Raw genomic sequence first — 23,028 nt, 5'->3', positions numbered from 1 at the left:
AATATATTCAGCAAGTAATGTCCAAAATTGAAACTTAACATCTTGCTGATAAACCCAAATCTGTCTTCCGCTTGCTGTGGGTAAAATTCATAGTCACCCTCTCTTTTTCCTGTTCCTGCCAGTTAATAATGCATCCTTGGTCTCCACTCCACCATAACTCATTTAGCCTACTCTATATAAAAATCAATTCAAGCCAGATTTGAGATGTTTTTGTCTTGGTTGAGTTCTCTCTTTAAAGTGGAGTTGACTGCTGTTTAGTTAATAATGTTGATGGAAAGCATTTAACAAGACGTGGTTCTTAAATTGGAGTGCTAGAGGCATAATGCAAGGGTTTGCTGTTGTCACTTTCCTTTTCTTGGTTTGTGTATCTTTATAAATCATTAACCTCACGAAAACAAAGAACTATAATGTGTCCAACATTTGAGATTAGGAAAAGCAGCTACAGTACATGCATATGGAACAAAAACAAACCTGGGTACACTATGATGAGAAGCACAATCTTTATTGGTACAGATTTATTAGGAGAGGAAAATGGTTATTTTCTGAACACAGTTACAGAAAACAAAGGTAACAAGCAGCATAAAACATTGCTAGAAGCAGTTCAAATGGAAATATAAAACTGCTCCCAACCTGTGAGCTATATCATACTGCAAAACACTAATCAATAAACATCTCAACACAAACCTGGAAAACATTTGAACTGTCAGCTGTTAAACAGCTTTGATTCTGAAGAAAAGCTCAATAGGGTGCTTTCTTATTTTTGAATTGGATTTGAATGACATGCAGAAACACACTGTCCCCAACAGGAGCATTTCTAATAACTAATTTGGGACCATTAAATGATTTACAATTGCCCAAGAGCATTTCAGGCTCAGCTGCAATTCGGTCCATCTCCAAATTAGATCCAATTGACAAAATAATAATTACCCTATAATTTTAGAAAATGTCCAGCATATCCTTTTTAGATTCAAATACTTCAAAATGCACACAATTATGGGTTACATTTCTCATCTGTCCCCTCCCCAAAATTACTTTTCATTTATTAAAGGCTTAACTTCCCCTCTCCTCTCCTTTTTGTAAATAGTAACTCTTTACAGTTATAGCACCTACAGTTTTGCCTGGATATATCTAGTGGAAGTGAGGAATACGAAGTTTCAATATTAATAAGGACACTCTGCAGTAGGAACTCAAACCGCCCTTTTCACAAATTCATCTGATGCAGATTTTGAGAAGTAAAAGTGCTGCACAAATAAGAGTTTGCATAATCACGGTAATATCACAAAAGATTGCTATTTCAATGATAGTTTGGTGTTGCTTTGTGCATTAATCTAACCATTAACGCGATAGTTTACATGAATTTCTGGTTTTATGTCGCAGATCAAGGAAAGAAGATTATTCAAGACATTTTCCTTGTGCTGTTCATAGCTTGCTCCAATTTTCTTAATTTTCTCTTGGGTGTCTTTATCTACCTCAGTTGCTGAATCACCATGTGAACCAAGTGCCTGAAAAGGAATGTAAAAATGTCAAGTTTGTTTTTAATTCTATAAACAAGACCCATACTGAACCCTTTCCCCAGAGTTGTAAAATACATTCAAGTAGCAACACTGCCCAATATTAATTGGTAATTCCTTCAGGCATCAAAGCTCAAATTTCATGAAAAACAAAACAAGCTGCTCAAAGACTTATTGAATAATGTTGAATAAGTCTTGTAACTGTACCATATATCAATAATCAGAACTTGGTGATGTGAATAACATATAATGCAGAAGCAGTCACATCTGGTTAAAGACCAATTTCCTTTAAATGTCAGTGAATCTTCCCTCCGTCAAATTCAATTGGTGTTCTATTCTCACTTCATTTTTAAATCCAAGTCAATGGAACACAATTCATTTATTTACATGCAACTGCTACAGCAACAAGGCGAGGATAGATGCACAGTAATCTAAAAGTTGCTATGAAAGATTCATCACTCTGCTATTAGCTTCATAAGAATGGCATCTCACTATCTCAATTGAAAAGCATTGAACAACATGAAGTTACAGCACTGCACAGCAAATAGGAACTAAACTCACCACATTAAGATAACACTTGTCCATTTCAATCCAAATACCATTTTAACAGTGATGCACCTATTTTTTGTTAATCAACCCCAGCACTTAAAATTAACTATTACAAGTCTAGAGTCTCATTCCTTCAGGTTTGAATTGTTGCTGGGAATTAAGTGAAACATTTTAAGTTAAAACTTTTCCACATTTCCTTTTGGTGCCACTTCTCTCAACTTATTCTTTCATTCCCCCTCTTTCTTTCTGCACCTGATTTAACATGGGATTCACCTGCTCTAATTTAGACTTCCTTCTCAGTCCTTTGCTGTTAATTTTGCAATTCTTCAATCTGATTGGTTAGAAAGATAGATAGCTGCCTGCAGCAATTTTCCCAAGAGGCCATTCTCCATATGACTGGATAATGAGCAACAGAAAGTGATGTTCTCTTTAGAAAGCTTTCAAAGTGATCACAGCCAACTCTAATCCTATCTTCAATTCCCAAAGAAGTACACTAACTTGCAATGGAAATTATTGGATTAAGACCACGAGCGAGACACCAGCTGAACTTTTCCTTACTACCTCAGGGACAGTGCCTTTCACCTCTGCTCTGGCAGAGATCAAATAACTCAAAAGTTTTACAAATGATGATGAGAATCAACCCAATTGAAGAATTTAGTGAAAGCAAAGTATATGCCCTATCCCTTTCAATTAAGATGCTTTCGTAGCAAAATGCAAATAAAATTTTATACAAGCATACAATTGAGAATACAGATAAAAGTCCATGGCAAATAGATTTCATTGTTGGCAAATGTGATGCAATCCGCTTAGGACATTAAAAAAAAGTACCTTTTATATGGTGAAAAGCTAGAAACAGTGAGGTCCAAAGTAACTTAAGGGACCAGGTACATAGGTCATTAATGTCATGAACATGCACAAAAAAATAATCAAAAGGGCTAATAGATTGTGGGCTTTTACATCTAGAGGACTAAAATACAAAGGGGTTGAAGTTATGTTACAGCTGTACAAAGCACTGGTTAGAGCACATCCATAGCAGTTCTGGAGACATCTTATGCAGTGTATATTGGCCTTGGAGGGAGTATAGTACAGATTTATCAGAACAATACCTTGATTCCAAGGATTAAATTACAAGGAGTTACACAAACTAGGTCTGTAAACCCTGGAATTTAGAAGTTTTCAAAGTATCAAGGGGAACAGGTAGGGTAGAGAGAAACTATTTCTGCTGGTTGGGGAGTATATGACTCAGGCCCATAGCCTAAAAATTAGAACCAGGTCTTTCAGGAGTGAAAATTAGAATTGCAGAAAGGGCAGCAGAAATTTGGAACACTTCTGCAAATGGCAATAATTGAACGTCATTTAACTTTAAATCTGAGACAGGTTCTTGTAATCAAAGATATTTATGGGAAATGGGGCAAAGGTGGGCATGTGGAGTTGGAAATAGTGGCTGCTCTGCAACCTACGTGACTACACTACAAAAGTGCTTCCCTGGCTGTAAAGCTCTTTGGTGTGTCCAGAAGTCATGAAGGCTGCCACAGAAATAAATGTGTCTGGATTTCTGCCCAATTTTCTCCTACAACTTTTGGGAACTGCTTCACCTCTAAGTTTCTAGTTTTAACACCGGACCATATATTTCAAAGTAATTCTGTGAACAGCTGGACTTGGGAAAATATTCCATTTGTCATGTAACAATTAAATGCAAAGAAATTACTAATCAGTCCTTCATTTTTAATCAACCATTGCATCAGAGTGTTATACAAATCAAAATCAACACCACCAGTCTCTCCAATCAGTAAAAAAAAATTGCCCTGCATAAGGGCCTGAATAGTGCACTGAAAGCAGAATCACAAGCGCTGGACCTCTCGTTCAGTTTCAAACCAAGGTAGTTGAAATTAACTCATTTCCACAACAGGTCAAAGTGAAAAGTAATCATTAACTGAAGCTCAACAGTTTGCTTTCTCGAGAAATGTCAGTATGCCACTCAACCAGCAAGCTTGCAATTTTAAGGGGAGGCAATGACAGTGGTACTGTCGCTAAACTAGTAATCCAGGGACCCAGATGGTAGAATTTGAATTTAATACAAAATCTGGAATTAAAAAGTCTAATGATGACCATGAAACCATTGTTGTAAAAACCCATCTGGTTCACTAATGTCCTTTAGGGAAGGAAATCTGTCATCCTTACCTGGTCTGGCCTTCATGTGACTCCAGACCCACCACAATGTGGTTGACTCTTAAATGCCCTTTGAAATGGCTGCTACAGAGTCACAAAAAAAGGATGAAACCAGGCAGACCACCCAGCATTGACCTGGGCACCGGAAACGACAAAGGCTATCTCAGCCCTGAAGAAGTTGGACACTGTCCAGGACAAAGCAGCCCACTTGATTGGCGCATCCACCAACATTCACACCCTCCGCCACCAACACACAGTGGCAGCAGTGTGTATCATCTACAAAATGAACTGCAGGAATTCATCAAGCCTCCCTTGACAGTACCTTCCAAACCCATGACCACTACCACCTAGGAGGACAAGGGCAGAAGATAGATGGGAACACCACCACCTGGAGGTTCCCCTCCAAGTAACTCACCATCTATATATAATCACTATTCCTTCACTATCATTGGTTCAAAACCCTGGAACTTCCTTCCTAACAGCACTGTGGGCATAGCTACACCATATGGACTGCAGTGGCTCAAGGAGGCAGCTCACTGCCACCTTCCTCAAGGGCAACTAGGAATGGGCAATAAATGCTGGCCCAGCCAGCAAAGCCCACATCTCGTGAATGAATAAAAACTTTATTAAAACTAACAATCTTACTATATATAGGCCCAGAATGAGGGAATACTGAGCTATTTGCAAACCAGAATAAACAGGATCTCAAATTAACATATTCAGCGTTCAAGGTTTTGTAGCTTTCAGCCTGATTTGCTGCAATCTTAATAGCTTACACTAAAACATACAGTATGGTTTTCCTACATACAGAATTTTCCTTATCTTTAAAGTCCTTTTCTCTCTGTAGACGGTACTGTTCAATCTCAGCCTGAGCTTCCTCTTTTGCTTGCTTCAATCTGCGGTTTTTCCCTGTAATTGAAAAAAATTTTAGAGACCATTAGTTTTTAAAAAGGAAAAAAAAATTGGGGAATATTTAAAACAGAGCTTCTAGGTAGATTAAGCTACAGTATCTGCACATGTATTGAAGCAAGCTGATACCAATTTTGTTTGTTAAGCACATTTATTGATCTTGAACATGAACTATAATAGGCTTGGGGCTGTTGGTCATTAGGTGTACATGAAATGTAATGTCCCAGTGAATTCAGATAAATAGCCATTTCAAGAAATGTTGGAATAGTATCAAATTCATTTGAGGCATGGAATGATCACTGGGGTCACAAGTGATCCAAGATACTAAAAGGAAAACACTAGAATTAAAGATTAGAATTAGTTCATGCCAACATCGCCAATCTCCTATTAACTTGGATCATCAGTATTTGCCACATAATTATATATCTTCACAGAAGAGCAATTAACTTACATAAATAAGTCAAGGAGAAGCAATTAAGCAGCTTCCCATTAAAAAAATCTGCATATGTTCTGATTTTCTTCTATATAAGGACAAGCTTGAAAGCTGCAGGATGCATTAGCATTTCAAAAGTATAAAAGCACATTCAAGTAAAAGGTTTGGAAATGACAATAATTATAGACTTTCACACATTTTGCATGCTGATAGAAAAGGGAGAACCATTGCACAATCCGCACAAAGTGACTCATCAAGCTTCAAAAATATTTCGAATGGGGTTGGAGAAGCTGGAATTGGGGGGGGGGGGGGGGGGTGGAGGAGGTGGTGAGTATGGGAGCGGCTGCGGCTCCCACCTCCCAACCCCCGAGGACCGCACTAACTAACTGGGCCCAGTCACAGGACACACGGACCCACAGTGAAAAGCCTCCGAGCGCCGCTTCACCCGGCCGGGGCCTTTACGCCGATGTGGGTTTGCAGGTAAGGGGTGGGTGGGTGGAGGGCGGATGGAGACACACTCACTCTTCCGAGCCTCGGCCACTTTCTCGGCCGCCCGTTTCTCGGCCTGAAGCAGCTGCTGAATACCCTGGGACTGACTCGCCATTTCCAGCCGCTCCCCTCGAGCACCTCAGCTGACACCGCCGCCGTGACGCAACAATCAGCCCTAGCCACGCCCCTTCCCCCAAAGCCGGAAGTGACCGAGGAAGAAATCCAGCTGCCTTGTGGCAGCAGCAGCTGGGGAGGGAAAGCAGACAGGCTGTCCTGAACTGAATTAACGGATGGATGTCTTCCTGTACCATTTATTGCCATGGCGACACTTGCATTTGAATAAAACTGGACCTGTTTTTTTTACTGGATCCTTTGGGGTGCCCAACAAATATGCCCCTATATCCATTTCTCATGAAGCATGCTTACAAATATACATACATCATTGTGAGAATTCTCCGCAAAACAAAGTTATCAATTGATAACCATTATTTTTCAAATAAACTGTCCTTGAATTGCAACTCAAAATTGCTAGTTACAAATTATAACTGAAGGTTAACAGGATTCCTTCAGTTTCAGACAATAAGTTGATTTAGAGCAATAAATGAATTCCCCAGGATTTTAACTTGTTCTCTGGCACTTCAAGGATCATTGATAACATGATAGTTCCTTTGCTGTTTTCGCTGCCTCCATCTGGTTTCTGTTGTATAGGGGCACTAAATACTTTTCAATTACCAAAATAATTGAGGTTTTTGTAGGAGACCGCAGCAGAACCAAGATCTGCTCTCAAACTTTTCCTCCACACCTATAGCTCTGGCAAACGTTTTACCAGAACTTTTAGGACTTGCTTCACGGGCTCAGCCTTTGATGTGACCTAGGATAACACGATATCTGTTTTTTCAGCTCATCTCCGTCCTAGTTCTTGTTATTTCTTTAAATTAATTTTATTGCACAAAACCATAACTATAAACTTTGGAAGATTTTTAAAGGGAAAGAGATAAAGGAATTGTGACAAAACCAACAGCATAAAAGGCAATTATGTAGCCACATCACTCTGTGACTTAATTTAGTTCTATTGTGTTCTATTCTATTTATCATAATTACACTGTGGGATGCTTTAACAATCCCAGAATAACTGCATGTGTATCATCTTCCTCATGCAGCAGTTACATGTTTGACTTTAACACTCTGACCTATAAACAGATGTCAGGGATAATCAGAGAATATATCCCATCCACAGCCAGTGTAAATCACAGATAGAAAATGCTGTTGGCAGCAGCTGCTGAATTTTAACAAAAAATTGGCAGATGGAGTTTAATGTGGGAAAATATGAGGTTGTCCACTTTGGCAGGAAGAACATGTGGGAGCCACCACCTTCTCAAGGGCAATAAATGCTGGCCAGTGACAACCGCACCCCATGAAAGAATAAATGGCAAAAACAGGACATTATTTAGATGGAGAGAGACTGCAATACAGAGGGATCTGGGTGTTCTCATACATGAATCACAAAACATTAGCTTGTGGGTACACCAAGTGATAAGGAAGGCAAATGGAATGTTGGCCTTTATTGCAAGGGGAATGGAATATAGAAGTCTTGCCACAACAGGGCATTGATGAGAATGTTCAGTTTTGGCCTCCTTACTTTAGGAGGGATATACCTACATTGGAATGCAATTCAGAGAAGGCTCACTAGGCTGATTCCTGGGATGAATGGGTTATCTTATGAAGAAAGATTGAGCAGGTTGGGCCTATACTCATTGGAGTTCAGAAGAATGAGAAGTGATCTTATTGAAACATAAGATCTGAGGGAGCTTGACACGGTAGGGGCTGAGAGGATGTTTCCTCATTAGGCTCTCCATTTAAACAGAGATGAGGAGGAATTTCTTCCCTCAGAAGGTTGTTAGTCTTTGGAATTCTCTTCCCCAGAGAGCAGTGGAGGCTGGCTCATTGAATGTATTCAAGGCTGATGAGATGGATTTTTGTTCTATAAGGCAGTTAAGGGTTATGGGGGACAAGCAGGAAAGTGGAGTTAAGGCCACAATTAAGACCAATCATGATGTTTTTGAATGGCTGAGCAGGCTTCATGGGCTGAATGGCCTACTTCTACTCCTATTCGTTATGATGGCCCATATGCTTCCAGAGGCAGCAGCAAAATCACCCCCTGGGATTGGCCTTGGTGTCTCTGCAGAATCTCAGTGATAAATGATAGCAAGGCAGAGCTGCTTTGTTATTACTTCTTATAGAAAAGCACACCAACAATGCAAATTAAAGTTGAAGATATTTTACTGTTAATTGCTTCTGAAAAAGAAAGAATAAATTGCAGTTATCATGGAGAATACTGAGAGGTGTGTAGACAAGGATACAGTGCCTTTCTGTGTGTAAGAGCAGCATGTAGCAGTACGCATGTCATTGTTACTCCTAACTGCTCAAGCTGTGGGTAGAGAGAGGATGGGCAAAGCGAAGCAGGAGTTCAGTGGAATTGTTCATCAAGATCCTTAAAATTCTTGGGGCATGGCAAAGGCATTCCAGACTCAAAGGAGCAATTTCTTTGTTAATATCCCTTGTATAACAGAAATGTATGTTGTAGAATTTGAGAGAAAAAAATGGCACTGTAGTGGCATTATTTCTACTGATGGGCCGGAGGTGGGGGGGAATATATTTGTCCTGGATTTGGAAGTATTTTACACTTTTGTACCCTGAGCAAATAGCATATTGATTATTTGTGCTCATCCTACTTTCCCAAGAGAATCATAATTTCAACCTGTTCCAAACTGAAGACAGTTCTATTAAATACTAAAAACGACTGGCAGTTTCATAGCGACAAGTTTTAAATGATTTAATGAGGCTTTGGCAAGGTAAATTAAGAAACACCAATAAGAAGGATCCATTTGAGGTTTTTGTGACCATCATCCATTCCTATCAAGGGGAACAAAATCTTGATATGAGGCAACGTCACATAGCCACCCCAAACAAAAACAGAATTACCTGGAAAAACTCAGCATCGGCGGAGAAGAAAAGAGTTGACGTTTCGAGTCCTCATGACCCTTCAACAGAATGACTCCCTATTGTCTGAGTACTCTTGGACAACTGTAATCCCCAAATTTTTACAAAGTGGGCACTCTGCCAACATGAGGCGATTTGATCAATGAAGGGATTTGTAATTATGTTGAGCCTTATCATGTCAGAACTTCCCAAAGCATTTTCACGCAATTAATTTTTTTTTAGAGTGCAGCGACTGTTGTTATGCACGTTATTGGTAAGGGAGATCTTTATGATCGTTATTGTTGTTGAGCTGCTATCAGTTTGTAAAGTGATGAAAAAGCTCACTTTGTTTCATTTGCTGGTTAAACAAATTTTTGACTTTATAATATTCTACTCTCAAAAACAACTTGCATTGTTATAGCGCCTTTTATGGCTTGAGTGATAGTAGATGAATTAGGGCAGTTGATTAAAGCATGGTCAGAAAAGTGGGGAGGGGAGAAGCACAGCCAAAAGATTTGGAGAGGGGTTTCTGTGGGTAGGACTTAGATAGCTGGGAACTCTGCCACTAATTAATGATGTCAGAAGAAGGGAATACACAGTAAGTCAGAGTCACAGGAATGTGGGGTGTAGGCTGAGAAGCAGGGGTGACGAAGAGTGCTGAGGTAGCATGTGATGAAGCCATGAAGGGACCTGTAAACAAGGATTAGGATTCTGAATTTGATACATAAATACCTAGTGACACAGGGGAGCTTGGGTCACACTGTTGTTGATGATCTTGAGCTTGTCTAGACAGGAGATCATAATTGTGGGATGAGTGAGAAGTCGAGTTTGCCATAAATCAAATTCCAAAAGTGTTACAAAAGACTTTATAAGACAGTTACGTTTTAAATTGTCTCCTTTAACTTAAGGTAAAATAATAATGTCCTGACAGGGGAATGTTGTTCATACTAAATTCTGCACGGGGATAGGCCCATGTGATTGGTAACTGAAATCTACAGAAAATCAAGTGACAGCTTTCACACTTTGGTATAAAAATGGGGCAGCTAGTTTTCTGGACATAGAGACAGATAGACACAGAGATTTGGAGAGGGAGAAAAAACAGCCACCGATTCAAAGAGCAGAGTAGAAGTTTCTTTTTGTGTTAGCCACCAGGCAGGATGCTGGTGAGAACTGCTTCTCCATTCAAAGAGATGGGAATTGTGGAGGTTTAAGGAACAAGGAGTCGCAAGAGTGAGATTTGATGATGGAAGACAGTTCGGGGATACTCAGAAGACTGAGTGGAATGGCTTTCAAAGGACACTGAAAGACTTGCTTTGGTCTGGCCAGGGGGAAGGGACCCTGCGAAAAAGCAGGGAGGAGTGTGGGACTTAATCTTTAAGGCTACATTTCTGCTGGGAGCATGAAGTAAAGTAAAATGTGTCGTAAAGTATTTTGGTTGTTTTAATTAGTTAATGGGGAAGTACCTTTTCTTTAGTTTGGTATATTAATTGCCTGTTCAGTAATGTTTAGTCTTTGTTTATTTTAGTTGGTTTGTTATTGTTAAAGACTAAAAATGTGAAATCTTGTCCTGCACTCCTTTTCATCAGTCGCTGGGAAATTCACTTGTTTTCAAAAGTTGTCTCCACGGTGATCATAATAACAGTGAAGGAGGGAAAATGAGCAATATTGTGGCAATGGAAGTGTGTGATCTTAGAGATGTCTGCAGCATTCATACATTCTAAATTTAATATAAGTTAGCTACCTCAGCAGCTAGGCTTTCACATGATGATTGTTTGCCACTTATTCATCGGCCAAACATATTTTGTTTTAATTTTCTACATATTATAAATTTCTTATAGCTTATGTATTCTCTGTCCACCCTCTCCCACTTTGAAGTGAACTATAACTTCCTGATTATTTGAACTAGCAACTATAGCAAAGCTTTTGAAGTTCTGAAAGAAATCCTTTGTCCTGACAACAGCCAGTCTCTTGCAATGTTAAACTGATCTGATGAAGCTTTACTTTGCCAACATGAATATCCATCATCATTTTAACAATATCTGTAAAATATATCACATCCTAACTAAAACACTTCTAACTCATGTCACCCAGACTTTTCACTCTTGGGTTTAATTATATTTGAATAAAAAATGTAGGGAGAATAAAGAAAAGCTTTTCCATCTAGAAGTCATGTACAATTTGGTTTGTCATTGAATCTATGCAACCTATTTGATCTCTTGAGAGTATTTGTTTATTTGGTGAAAACTTGTTTAAAAGCATATACCATTCAATTATGTTTTTTTCTTGAACCTCCTTGCTTGATGTGAAGCACTTTGGTATGTATCTTAGAAGAGTTCCTGTGCTATGTGACATTGTGCATTAGATTTGAACTGTTCGTAAAACTATTTTTTATCTTCAAATTTTGAAATCATCTGTTTTTTTGGTACCGTCGATGCACGTAATTAACATGTAATTGCAGCACATGTAATCATAATTTTAAATAAATCACATTCTGCTTTTTAGCAGTTTTTTAAAAAATTCTTATTAAATATGTGGGAGGGACAATTTTCCTTGGAAATTTGAGGTGCTAAAGAGGCTCTGAGGTGGCCCAACTGGCATCTTATTCTGATACACCAGTTTTAGCCCACATGTAGCTTGGGATGCCATCTTGGTAAAGGAGTACAAGACTGGACTAGCCACCTGGAGGATTGTTAATGAGTTGATTGCCTGCTAGCGCTCATTAACAAGGCTGCATGCTATTCTGATGGATAGCACTTGACCTAACAGTGTCCCTTAACAGCAGACAGAAGATTAGAAGGAAGCAGGTCATTGTTGAGAATTTTGAGTGCTCCTTAAAGGTATAGCACCTTTCTACCGTTGACTTAGTGCTGGAGATTTAAACACACTTTGGGAGACTTTCTGGGACATTTTTTGATTAAGACTTTGTCAGCATTCTATCAACAATTATTACAGAAATTCTCTGAGGACCTCCCCTAAAAATTGCAAGTGCTGTGCTACATCTCTTTATTGCACACCTTATAAGAGTCTCCAGGAGAAAGGGAATGCTTGGGTATGGGCATCTTGCTAGGATGCCCCTTGATCTGAATGAGGAATGGGAGGAGCACATGAGACTAGAGAGAGGAGGGAGGGACAGGAGGAAAAGGGGACTCCTTCCTCTGGACCTTCTCCACCAGGATCTCCAGTGTGGTGTATATAGGCGGAATGAGGCCACAATCAGATCAGTCAAGATCTTGTGAATGGCGGAGCAGAGTTGAGGGGCTGAATGGCCTAATCCGGCTCCTAATCCATATGTCTGAGAACTTGTGTGCCCTCTCATTTCAAACCTGAGCCATCCTGAAACCTGCTGCTGTGTGTCAGTCAACCCACTCCACAACTTCAGCCAAATTGGGTGCTTAGAACCCACAACTGGCAAGGAGGGGGCATAGTGGCATTGTCACTGGTCTGGTAATCCAGAGACCCAGGGTAATGCTCTGGGGACCCAGGTTCGAATCCCATCACGGCAGATGGTGAAATTTGAATTCAATAAAAATCTGGAATTCAAAAGTCTAATGATGACCATGAAACCATTGTCAATTGTCGTAAAAACCCATCCGGTTCACGAATGCCCTTTGGGGAAGGAAATCTGCTGTCCTGACCTGGTCTGGCCTACATGTGAGTCCAGACCCACAGCAACGTGGTTGACTCTTAAGTGGCCTCTGAACAAGGGAAATTAGGGATGGGCAATAAATGCTGGCCTAGCCAGTGATGCCCACATCCCATGAATTAATAAAAAAAACTTCTCCTTAAAAATTTTGTCTAATCAGCCCATGAGTGCGAAACTTGCACTGTCTGATAAAGCACTTGCAGGCAAGCTAATCTGCACTCTAAAATAAGACTTTCAAACATATTATGCCTTATTAGACAGCACCTACTTCACTCCTGATTTCACCCTTTCACCATATTAAACCTTATGGACTTAAGAGTTAACACAAAGCAATCTGAACAAGTTCTGTCAGGGCAAACTGTAGACATTAGATTTCACATTGAAACCAATTTAATGAGTTCTGAAGACTACTCCCAATGATAGCATTATATTTCATGACCAGCAGGACAAGACAGTTACCATCTGAATAGTCACATATTCAAAATAATTAACATTTCAATGCACAAAATTAAAGATATTTAAAAAATAAAAACATTTAGTACCATAATTTTTGTAATTTGCAACAGGATAAAGCATAGCTTTGCTTCTAGCTTCTAGCTTAGCTTCTAGCCCACTAATTAGAAAATATACATTAACATAGTTTTAAGAAACATGGAGATGGTTTCCAAGGTTTAAAATCATCAGCAATGGAATGTGCTTCCAGGGCAGGAACAAAGAGGCACAGCAACATGAAAATATTTAAAAACAAAAAAACTGCGGACGCTGGAAATCCAAAACAAAAACAGAATTACCTGCAAAAACTCAGCAGGTCTGGCAGCATCGGCGGAGAAGAAAAGAGTTGACGTTTCGAGTCCTCATGACCCTTCATGAGGACTCGAAACGTCAACTCTTTTCTTCTCCGCCGATGCTGCCAGACCTGCTGAGTTTTTCCATGAAAATAGTTAACGCTGCCTCAGACATATGTTACATTCTGGAACTGCCTGAAGGTAGGCTGCTACACTGGATTCATGTCTCCCCATGAAAGTCAATTCTGATTGGAAGCCAATTTCATATACAGATAACTTGTCTTAGAACTCGGAAAGTATAACAATGGGTAGTTAGTGATGGCAAATCAGCTTGTATGCCCATTCATACAGAGATCTAATGAGGCCAGCATTACAGCTGTATTAGACCACAGTCTCTCTCTCTTTCACTTGTTTTTTCCCTCTAAACTAATGACTCAAGCACTATGTAATTTGCTCACAGTTCCTCAATCTTAAGAAGCAATTGTGAATCCAGCCAAGAGGTGGCAGTATTTCACAGCTAAGAAATGCATTGGGCCCACATGAGTATATTTTGCTGAAAAAAACATCAAATAGATCTGGAGCCTGCTCTGAATAACCAGTGGGAATTCAGCAATGCCTGCATGTGATGTGTAACATATTAATTTTCGATCACAGTGATTGAATGCAATTTTAAAAAGGCCTACTAGAAAAGGCTGCAGATTAACTGGGGAAATCCTTCATTAATACCTCAGTTGAGGACAAATGGGATACTGTCAAAAGCCCAGTGAGGCACAGGAAGGACAAATAGAACCAGGGATTAATAATGGAAGACCCAAAAAATATGGTCCTAGATGGATAAACAAGGCAATCAGAAGTGAAATAAGAAAAATGAGCTTCACAAAGCCTGCAGAGAGAAAGGTAAGTCGTTCCACAAGGAAGATTAAAGGACATTTTAGAAACACATCAGAGGTTCAGCATTATCTACTTGTCCTCCAGACTGCAGCTAATATGTTCAGGCAGAACTGCCGTTTTGAAGGTTATACTCTAATTTCCACACAATCCAACAAATTACAGCCATTTTGGATTGGACTGCTCTTCAAAAGAATTGACCCGGACTTGATGGGCCAACTGACCTCCTTCTGTCTTATACTATTCTATCATTCTGAGTATCCAAGTAACTGAGCCTGGAGTCATGGACGCTTTTTTAAAAGGTGCATTCCCAAAGTCGCCCATGAACTATGTATGTATGTATGTTCTTACCCGTGGAGTGAGCAATTCAATTTAAAATAACCCAGCATCAAAGCCTTTTTACTTCAAAAGGAAGAGGTCAGTTTATTTCACTCTATTGCTCTGGATGTTACTTAGAATACACACACAAAGTTCAGTCTCAAATGGAGATAAAATGATACTTATGAAAATTGGATCCGTTTAGTCCATATTTGGTGCAGGCCTGATATTTCTGAAGCCACAAAGTTGTGTTGCCTGAAGTGAAGGTTTTGAAGTTTTAAGATTGTCTCTGCAGCTGTGATGGCTTTTACTGTTGAATTGCTGGAGGTTGCTTTAACAGGTGAGCTTACTAGGCGGAATCAGGGTTTACAGGGAGGAAAGAAGGTTCCTTTCTTTTGGCTTTGTATGTGTGACACCTTCAAACTGCATAGTTACTTATGGCAGAAGCTGTGGCTGTTTCTAAATACTTTCTCTGTCTCCCCCTGGCTTGAAGTTCCTTCAAGGTGGTTCTCTGTGGGTCTGCATTTTTCCTGCCCTTTTCAATGCTTTTTGCAGGTAAGCTCAGATGGCCACCATTATCATGTGACCTGTACAAAATGCCAAGTCACCTTTCCATATAAGGCAGTGGTAATTCCATTACAGTTATCTGAAGTTCCCTTCCTTCCTGTAGTGATCAGAAGGATCAAGGTTGTTCACATCTTACAGTGGCTTATCAGTTAGCGTCTTTGTGTTTGGAGGAAAAGCCATCAAGTCAATGAATTCCTGTTTACTCTTTTGGGATAAAAACAAAAAAACTGCGGATGCTGGAAATCCAAAACAAAAACAGAATTACCTGGAAAAACACAGCAGGTCTGGCAGCATCGGCAGAGAAGAAAAGGGTTGACGTTTCGAGTCCTCATGACCCTTCGACAGAACTTGAGTTCGAGTCCAAGAAAGAGTTGAAATATAAGGTGGTTTAAGATGTGGGGGGCGGGGGGGGGGCGGGGGGTGGGTGGGGGTAGAGAGAGAGAGAGAGAGAGAGAAGTGGAGGGGGTTGGTGTGGTTGTAGGGTCAAACAAGCAGTGATAGAAGCAGATCATCAAAAGATGTCACAAACAACAGGACACTCATTGAACAAGGGCCTAGCTTGCAACACTTCATCCCACCTTTGGAGCCAGCAATGACCAGATGCTGAACTCTACTTGCCAGTATCATAAGAAATAGGAGGAGGTCATTCAGCCCCTCAATCAGCACCTTGGCTACAAGGGCAGGACAGAGGTTGAGTACTCAGTGACAAGTGACTCATCTCCTGACCCCTCAAAGCCTTTCCATCATCTAGAAGGCTCGTTGGGAACATAATGGAATGATTATTCCATTGATCATTCACCTGGATGGATGGAATAGCTCCAGCGCCCAAGGAACTCAACACTATCCAGAGTTGAAAAGTGAAACGCAGGCCAGAATATTGCCATTGGCGTGCAGGGATGGGCCCGACACACCGACGCATAAAGTGACACGAGGTGACATCGGGCGTGTGTCACCATGTCATCGTGCATCATTTCGATCTTTGGTTCAGTGGGTGCATGCCGGAGGCGGCTGCGCACCCACCAACCTGTCAACGGCCTATTAAGGCCATTAAAAAAGTAACCAAGCTTATTACCAACGCTGAGATAAAAGCAAAAAACTACTCAAATGCTGGAAATCCAAAACAAAAAGTCATACGGACTCGAAACGTTAACTGTGTTCCTCTCCGCAGATGCTGTCAGACCTGCTGAGTTTTTCCAGGTGGTTTTATTTTTGTTTTGGTTATTAACAACGCTGCCTGTCCAAAGCTAAGGTTGGCGGGCAGGCGAAGAGCCCAAGCGGCCTTTGCGATTTTCAGGAAACCTCATCCGCAGGCGGAATGAGTTTTCGTGAAGGTTTTATAAAATAATTTAATAAACTTTGCTACCACTCACAAACATGTCCCAGCTCATGTGACACTGTCACATGAGGGGACATGTTTAAATAGTTCTTCACTTTATTTATAACAAGATTTTTTTCTCAACTTAATCTCCCTGAGGCGATCTGCCGTGCCTCAGGGAGATTGCTGCGCTCTTCCACACGCATGCGCGAAAGAGTCCAGGCCCCGACTCTCCCTCCTCCCCCCCCCCCACTCCGCCCGCACAGGTAGCACTGAGCAGGCCTTAATTGGCCTGCCCACCTAACATGGCGGCGCACTGCCGATCACGGGCAGCGATTGGCTTCCCGCCTGCTCCCGCCCAGCCCACCCGACATAAGGAAGTTTCATCCCACAGTGAATGCTGGGAATCTGGAATAAAAACAGAACATGCTGGAATCTGATTAGTTCTGTTGAAAGGTCATCAACCTGAAATATTGACTTGTACCCTTATTCTCACCACAGATGCTGCTGGACAATCCATATAATATGATTAATCAACATCCATACAACTAAACTCAATATGTAACCCATCTATCACTGATGTGCAGAGTGGCTTCAGCATGTACAATCTACAGCATGCACTGCAACAATTTACTGCAATCATTTAGATAACAAACCCTCTCTGCTGACTTAATGGGCCAAAGAGCCTCCATCGGCACCATAAAAGGCTTTTTGACCCTCAAGACGATAACACCAGCATTGGAGAAGATGCACCACATCCAAGTTCCCTTTCAGACACTACCCTGACAAGGACATACATCAGTGTTCCTAAATCATTACAGGCTCGATATTTTAGAATTCTCTATGAAATAACATTCTGAGAGCATCACCAGACAGTTCAAGAAAGTTCCCACCTTGCCAGCATCACCCAGATCTCCCAGTATTTTTTTTATATTAAAATAAATTGGCACAGTGAGTCTCAAAAAACAGAACCACGACTATGAATATGATATTAAAAGTAGAGTTGCAAGTAATATGTATCAATATCAAGCCTCTCAATATTAATGGAAGTCAAAGTCTGCTGCCTGAATATACTGAATACGCATTTACTTTTTGGAATGGTTGTAAAGGGAGGTTATATCATCAGGTATTAGTATTTTGATGTCAACTTTGAACTCACTTTGCCAGAACTGCTTTACCCAATTCAGGATCATGAGGGAGTCAGAGCCTATCCTGACAGGCAATGAGCACTAAGGAGGGTACACTTAGGACAGGATGCCAGCCTAATATAGGGCACACACACTAAGGGGCAATTTAAATGTAGCCAATCCTCTTAACCAGCATGTCTTTGGACAGTGGGAGAGAACCAGAGCACCCAGCAGAAACCCACACAGACACAGAAGAGAACATGCAAACTCTGCATTGACAGACAGAATCCCAAGGTCAGAATTGAACCCAGGTCCCTAGAGCTGTGAGGAAGCAGTGCTAACCACTGCGTCACCATGCCACCCTTCAAATTTAAGCTACAAATGTCAAAACAACATTGTGAGCTCTATTTAAGAAACAATGATAAGATTTCAAAATCTCTGGTCCAGAATCCACCTGATTGAAACACTCTGTTATAAGTAAATTCATTGGAGGCAACGGATGAACGCATTTTTCATATTATTTGTCCAGACCCTACATGCTTTCTCTTCTTTTTTGCTATGCCTAATGAATTGGATTTGGAAGCATTAAAGCAGCATCTTTGTGAAAGGCAGATTCAACATAAGTCATTTAACTGTCTCATTGGAGATGTTTAATAAAGTCTCACGAGACCGTTGCTTGTTGGCAGTAGACGAGGTAGCAGTCAACTTTGTGGAGAACTCACACATTTGCAAAACCCAAACAGCTAAATTCTGCCTTTTCTTCCTCTGGGAGACCTAAGTTGAAGTGAGACAAATGGTCAGTCACTGTGTGTTATAACTTCACTCAAGGATAGACTCCACACACAACACACGGCCAGAGAATATTCACATACCTTGATTGCATCCAGAAGAGAACAGCCCCAGACAAATAAGGTCTGATACCATTACAGATTATGTCAACCATACTGTTTCAATCATTTAGTCACTGCTAAGCAGAAAGTGATTTTCTTATTTTTCTTCATTTTCTCATCATTCTTAACATTTCTAGATACAGTGGCTTTGAAACCATATGCTAAGAGTCTAAGGCTTTCATTTATGCAGCATAATTTGAAGCAACTACCAAATCTGAGAAGAGATTTGTATAATTTTGAAATTAGCTTTTACAGTTTCATATTTCCTGCTGAAATATCTTGTGCCATTTCTTTGGTGCATGCTAGTGAATGCGACTGTATCATTCCAATCCAGCAGAGTTCTTGTTGGCTGCCCTGAACCATTTGTAAACCATTGGCTGAAACAAAGAATAACTCCACAATAGGGGGTGGTGACTATAAGAGGCAGCGTAGTTCATTTATTGGAATTCTGTATTTGAAAGTCTGTGCACATGATTTTTGGGACAGAAAAATTACAAGGGGCGGAATTTAATCCAGATGATGGGGGTCTCTCCCACTGGCCAGAGACCCAACAAAAGCCCCACTTTAAGTCAACTCCTTTGACAAAGGCCCACTGTATTAAGTGCCAGTTAAGCACTTAAGTGGCCAGCAGTGGGCCTTCCCGGGATCACAGTTCCCCGGCAGCAGAAATTCCACACCCCCAAGAGCTTCCAGCCAATTAGAGGCTGACAGCCCCTCATGGCCATCGATGCCACCAGAAGGGCAATGGGAGCTGTCAATAATGCATCCACCAGAGGCCCAGGATGAGCAAGGGGCCCAGGTCACAGGTCAGTGAGGACAGGATGAAGGTCATGGGTAGAGGGTCGCAGGGAAGAGTTTGCTGGCTAGAGGGAGGACAGCAGGGTCTGGGAGTCGGAACAAAGGGTAGAGGCTGCCTGTCAGCATGCATCCCCCTTTCCAAAGCCAAGCCCCTTGGTCAAACACTAAGTGCCCGACAATGAAGGACCCCCTTCTGAAAGTGTCGTGACTGCCCAAACTGCCTCTGGTTGAATGTCAGAGACAGCACGATGAGGCCCTTAAGTTGCCCACTTTCCTGCCCTGGACTTAATCGGAGCAGAGGCAGGAGGGTGGCGGGTTCACCACCCTGTCCCCTCACACCAGATTAAATGCCTCCAAACTCACCTCAGGAAGGGCATTAAATTCTGCCCAAGTGATCTCAATGAAAAAGAGATCAGAGAACAGACACTGATTGATGAAGTAGTCCAAACATGAAATTAATTTTTTATTCTGTGCACACCATAACTGCCTGGCCTGGCAACTTTGTGACTTTTCTGCTTCACGTTCTTAGAAACTGAAACACAAATCAGGTTCAAATTTCACACTCTTGCAATAAACAGCAAAAGTAACTCTCCAGGCATCCCAATATATTTACAGATTTCGGTATAAAGGTCATGGTTTTGGTACCTGCATTTTAATTTACAGATCACTGAAGGACTGATGACCATATTCTGGAAAGAACGTTAGAGGTATGAGAGGTTTGTGTCTCATAATCAACCACAATAGAATTATTAATAAATTTAAACTGGCACTAGGAACAGGAAGTAGATTTTCTGTATCCCAAGTAATTGCCAACAGGCTGGGCAGTCACACATCAGTGATAATTCTTCAACTGAGAAGCATGTTTATGAGAGGAAAGAACACCAGCAAAATACAGTAAACATATGTGCTGAAGCACAAAATAAACCAATTCCCGTGTACTACACCATGCAGTCTGTAATTGTCATATTGTGTGAGAAAGAAAATGCTAATTATTCAAAGGTTAATGTCCCCTATTAAAGCTGTAAGTTCCCTGCGGCATTATAGTTGGGAGACAGTAATGACCTTCACTGCCATTCTGTATTCCAGATGACTGATTACTCAGAACGCACACCTCAGTAACAGCCTTTCTGCTGAGCCAAAGCCAATGCATGCATTGCCCTGTTATGCCTAGGCAGCTGACTCTGTCACAATGTGGATTAACTGCTTGGGTTAGGACCCACTGTGAGTATAAATTTCTTCTACATTTGCAGACCGTTGTCCCTCCTTCTAAAGTACTGGTGGCAAAACCCATGCTCTCTTACCAAAAATAATATCTAATAATAATTTCTGTCTACTGGAGTCAATGGGAATCAGGGGGAATTCTCTCCGCTGGCTGGAGACACATCTAGTATAAAGGAAGATGGTTGTTGTTGTTGGAGATCAATCATCCCAGTTCCAGGACATCACTGCAGGAGATCCTCAGGGTAACGCCCTCATCCCAAGCATCTTCAGCTGCTTCATCAATGACCTTCCTTCCATCATAAGATCAAAAGTAGGGATGTTCGCTGATGATTGCACAATGTTCAGCACCATTCGCCACTCCTCAGTGAAGCAGTCCGTGTCCAAATGCAGCAAGACCTGGACAATATCCAGGCTTGGGCTAACAATTAGCAAGTTATATTCATGCCACACAAGTGCCAGGCAACAAGAGAGAATCTAACCATTGACCCTTGACATTCAATGGCATTACCATCACTGAATCCCCCATTATCAACATCATGGGGGTTACCATTGACCAGAAACTGAACTGGATTAGTCATATAAATACTGTGACTACAAGAGCAGGTCAGAGGCTAGGAATCCTATAGTGAGTAACTCACCTCCTGACTCCCCAAAGACTGTCCACCATCTGCAAGGCACATGTCAGGAGTGTGATGGAATAGTTGCTGCTTGCCTGGATGAATGCAGCTCCCACAACATTCAAGAAGTTTGGCTCCATCCAGGACAAAACAGCCCGCTTGATTGGCACCCCCTCCACAAACATTCACTCCCTCCACTACCGACAAACAGTGACAACCGTGTACCATCTATAAAATGCACTGCATAAACTCACCAAGGCTCCTTAGGCAGCACCTTCCAAACCCACTACCATCTAGAAGGACAAGGGCAGCAGATACATGGGAACACCACCACCCGGATGTTCCCCTCCAAGCCACTCAGCAACCTGACTAGAAATATATTGCCGCTCCTTCACTGTCACTGGGTCACAATCCTGGAAATCCCTTCCTACAGCACTGTGGGTGTACCTTTACCACAGGAACTACAGCAGTTCAAAGAGGCAGCTCACCACCACCTTCTCAAAGGCAATTAGGGATGGGCAATAAATGCTGGCCTAGCCAGCGAAGCCCACAGCCCGTAAATGAATAAAAGAAAAATACATGATAACTGTTTAAAGCTTTTCCCAACTCAAACTCAGGAGAGAAGGACGGTATTTACTTTTTAGTTTGATTTGCAGTTCTAGGATGTTGCCCAAATTCCTCATTTAATTATTAACAGGTAATCTGCAGCTTTTCCTGGCTTTTCATAAATACTCAAAAATTAATATATGGAGGCGTGGACTGCTCATAACTGTGCTAAACACTAATGAACAGCCCTATCAGCACTTTCCACAGGTTGTTGCAAGTTTATTTTATTCTCAATTAGTGAGTGGAAAAATAATACAGCCCAGTTAGCAGGTTGCCAGAACAACTTCCTTAGAAAATTTTTACTTTAATTTTCTATTGCAGCATGTTAGCCAGATAATTAGCATTTCTAATTCATTATTTTACATCAATAAGTGTATTGCTGGAAAGAGAGACATTATGCTGAACGTTTCCATCTTGCACTCATCAGGACAAATGCAAGAATGCCAAATTTCAAATGATCACAACAATTTATACTACAGGAGAAAAAGGTGCTGATTGATTGGTAAGTTGACTCTAATTGGCTGAGGTATTGTCATGGAGAAAGTAATGGGGAACTATACGCTCCCCAAGCTCCTTGGTAATTCAAAAAAGGTGCAAGGCTTGAACATATTCATTTTGTTTGCAGAGGTCCCTGCATATGAATGTATGCCACTTCCAGCAAATGTAAATAAATGATGTTACGAGCTCGACTGATTATCTTACATTGGTTGTTAGTATAGCTATTAGCACACTTAGGATTGTTTAGCAAGTGCTGTCCAATCATGGAATCACATCTAACAGTAGATGTTTTGTTTTGGGTTTTGCAAGCATGGGCTGATTGATTACTTGCTGAACCTTTCAACCAAATTTGTTTTTTTGACTTAATGGAATTTTTCAACTACGTTCAAAAGTTCTCAATTAGTGAGTGGAAAAATAATACAGCCCAGTTAGCAGGTTGCCAGAACAACTTCCTTAGAAAATTTTTACTTTAATTTTCTATTGCAGCATGTTAGCCAGATAATTAGCATTTCTAATTCATTATTTTACATCAATAAGTGTATTGCTGGAAAGAGAGACATTATGCTGAACGTTTCCATCTTGCACTCATCAGGACAAATGCAAGAATGCCAAATTTCAAATGATCACAACAATTTATACTACAGGAGAAAAAGGTGCTGATTGATTGGTAAGTTGACTCTAATTGGCTGAGGTATTGTCATGGAGAAAGTAATGGG

The 23,028-nt window shown here is 40.9% G+C and overlaps 1 protein-coding gene across 1 annotated transcript; it reads right to left on the bottom strand.

Moving 5' to 3' along the window:
• Nucleotides 1–486: 486 nt before the first annotated feature.
• On the bottom strand, nt 487–6,248 carry LOC121281118 (V-type proton ATPase subunit G 1-like). Its single transcript, XM_041193822.1, has 3 exons — nt 6,094–6,248; nt 5,038–5,138; nt 487–1,502 (listed from the first exon to the last, which is right to left on the bottom strand). Exons 1-3 carry the CDS (start codon nt 6,173–6,175, stop codon nt 1,329–1,331), a joined length of 357 nt encoding a protein of 118 aa, XP_041049756.1. The 5' UTR covers nt 6,176–6,248; the 3' UTR covers nt 487–1,328.
• Nucleotides 6,249–23,028: the final 16,780 nt, after the last annotated feature.

Source organism: Carcharodon carcharias, chromosome 8 (assembly GCF_017639515.1).
Source record: "Carcharodon carcharias isolate sCarCar2 chromosome 8, sCarCar2.pri, whole genome shotgun sequence".
In the NCBI taxonomy this organism is placed as follows: domain Eukaryota; kingdom Metazoa; phylum Chordata; class Chondrichthyes; order Lamniformes; family Lamnidae; genus Carcharodon; species Carcharodon carcharias.
The sequence above is the reverse complement of the archived record's forward strand: the minus strand, read 5'-3'. Positions and strand labels throughout refer to the sequence as shown.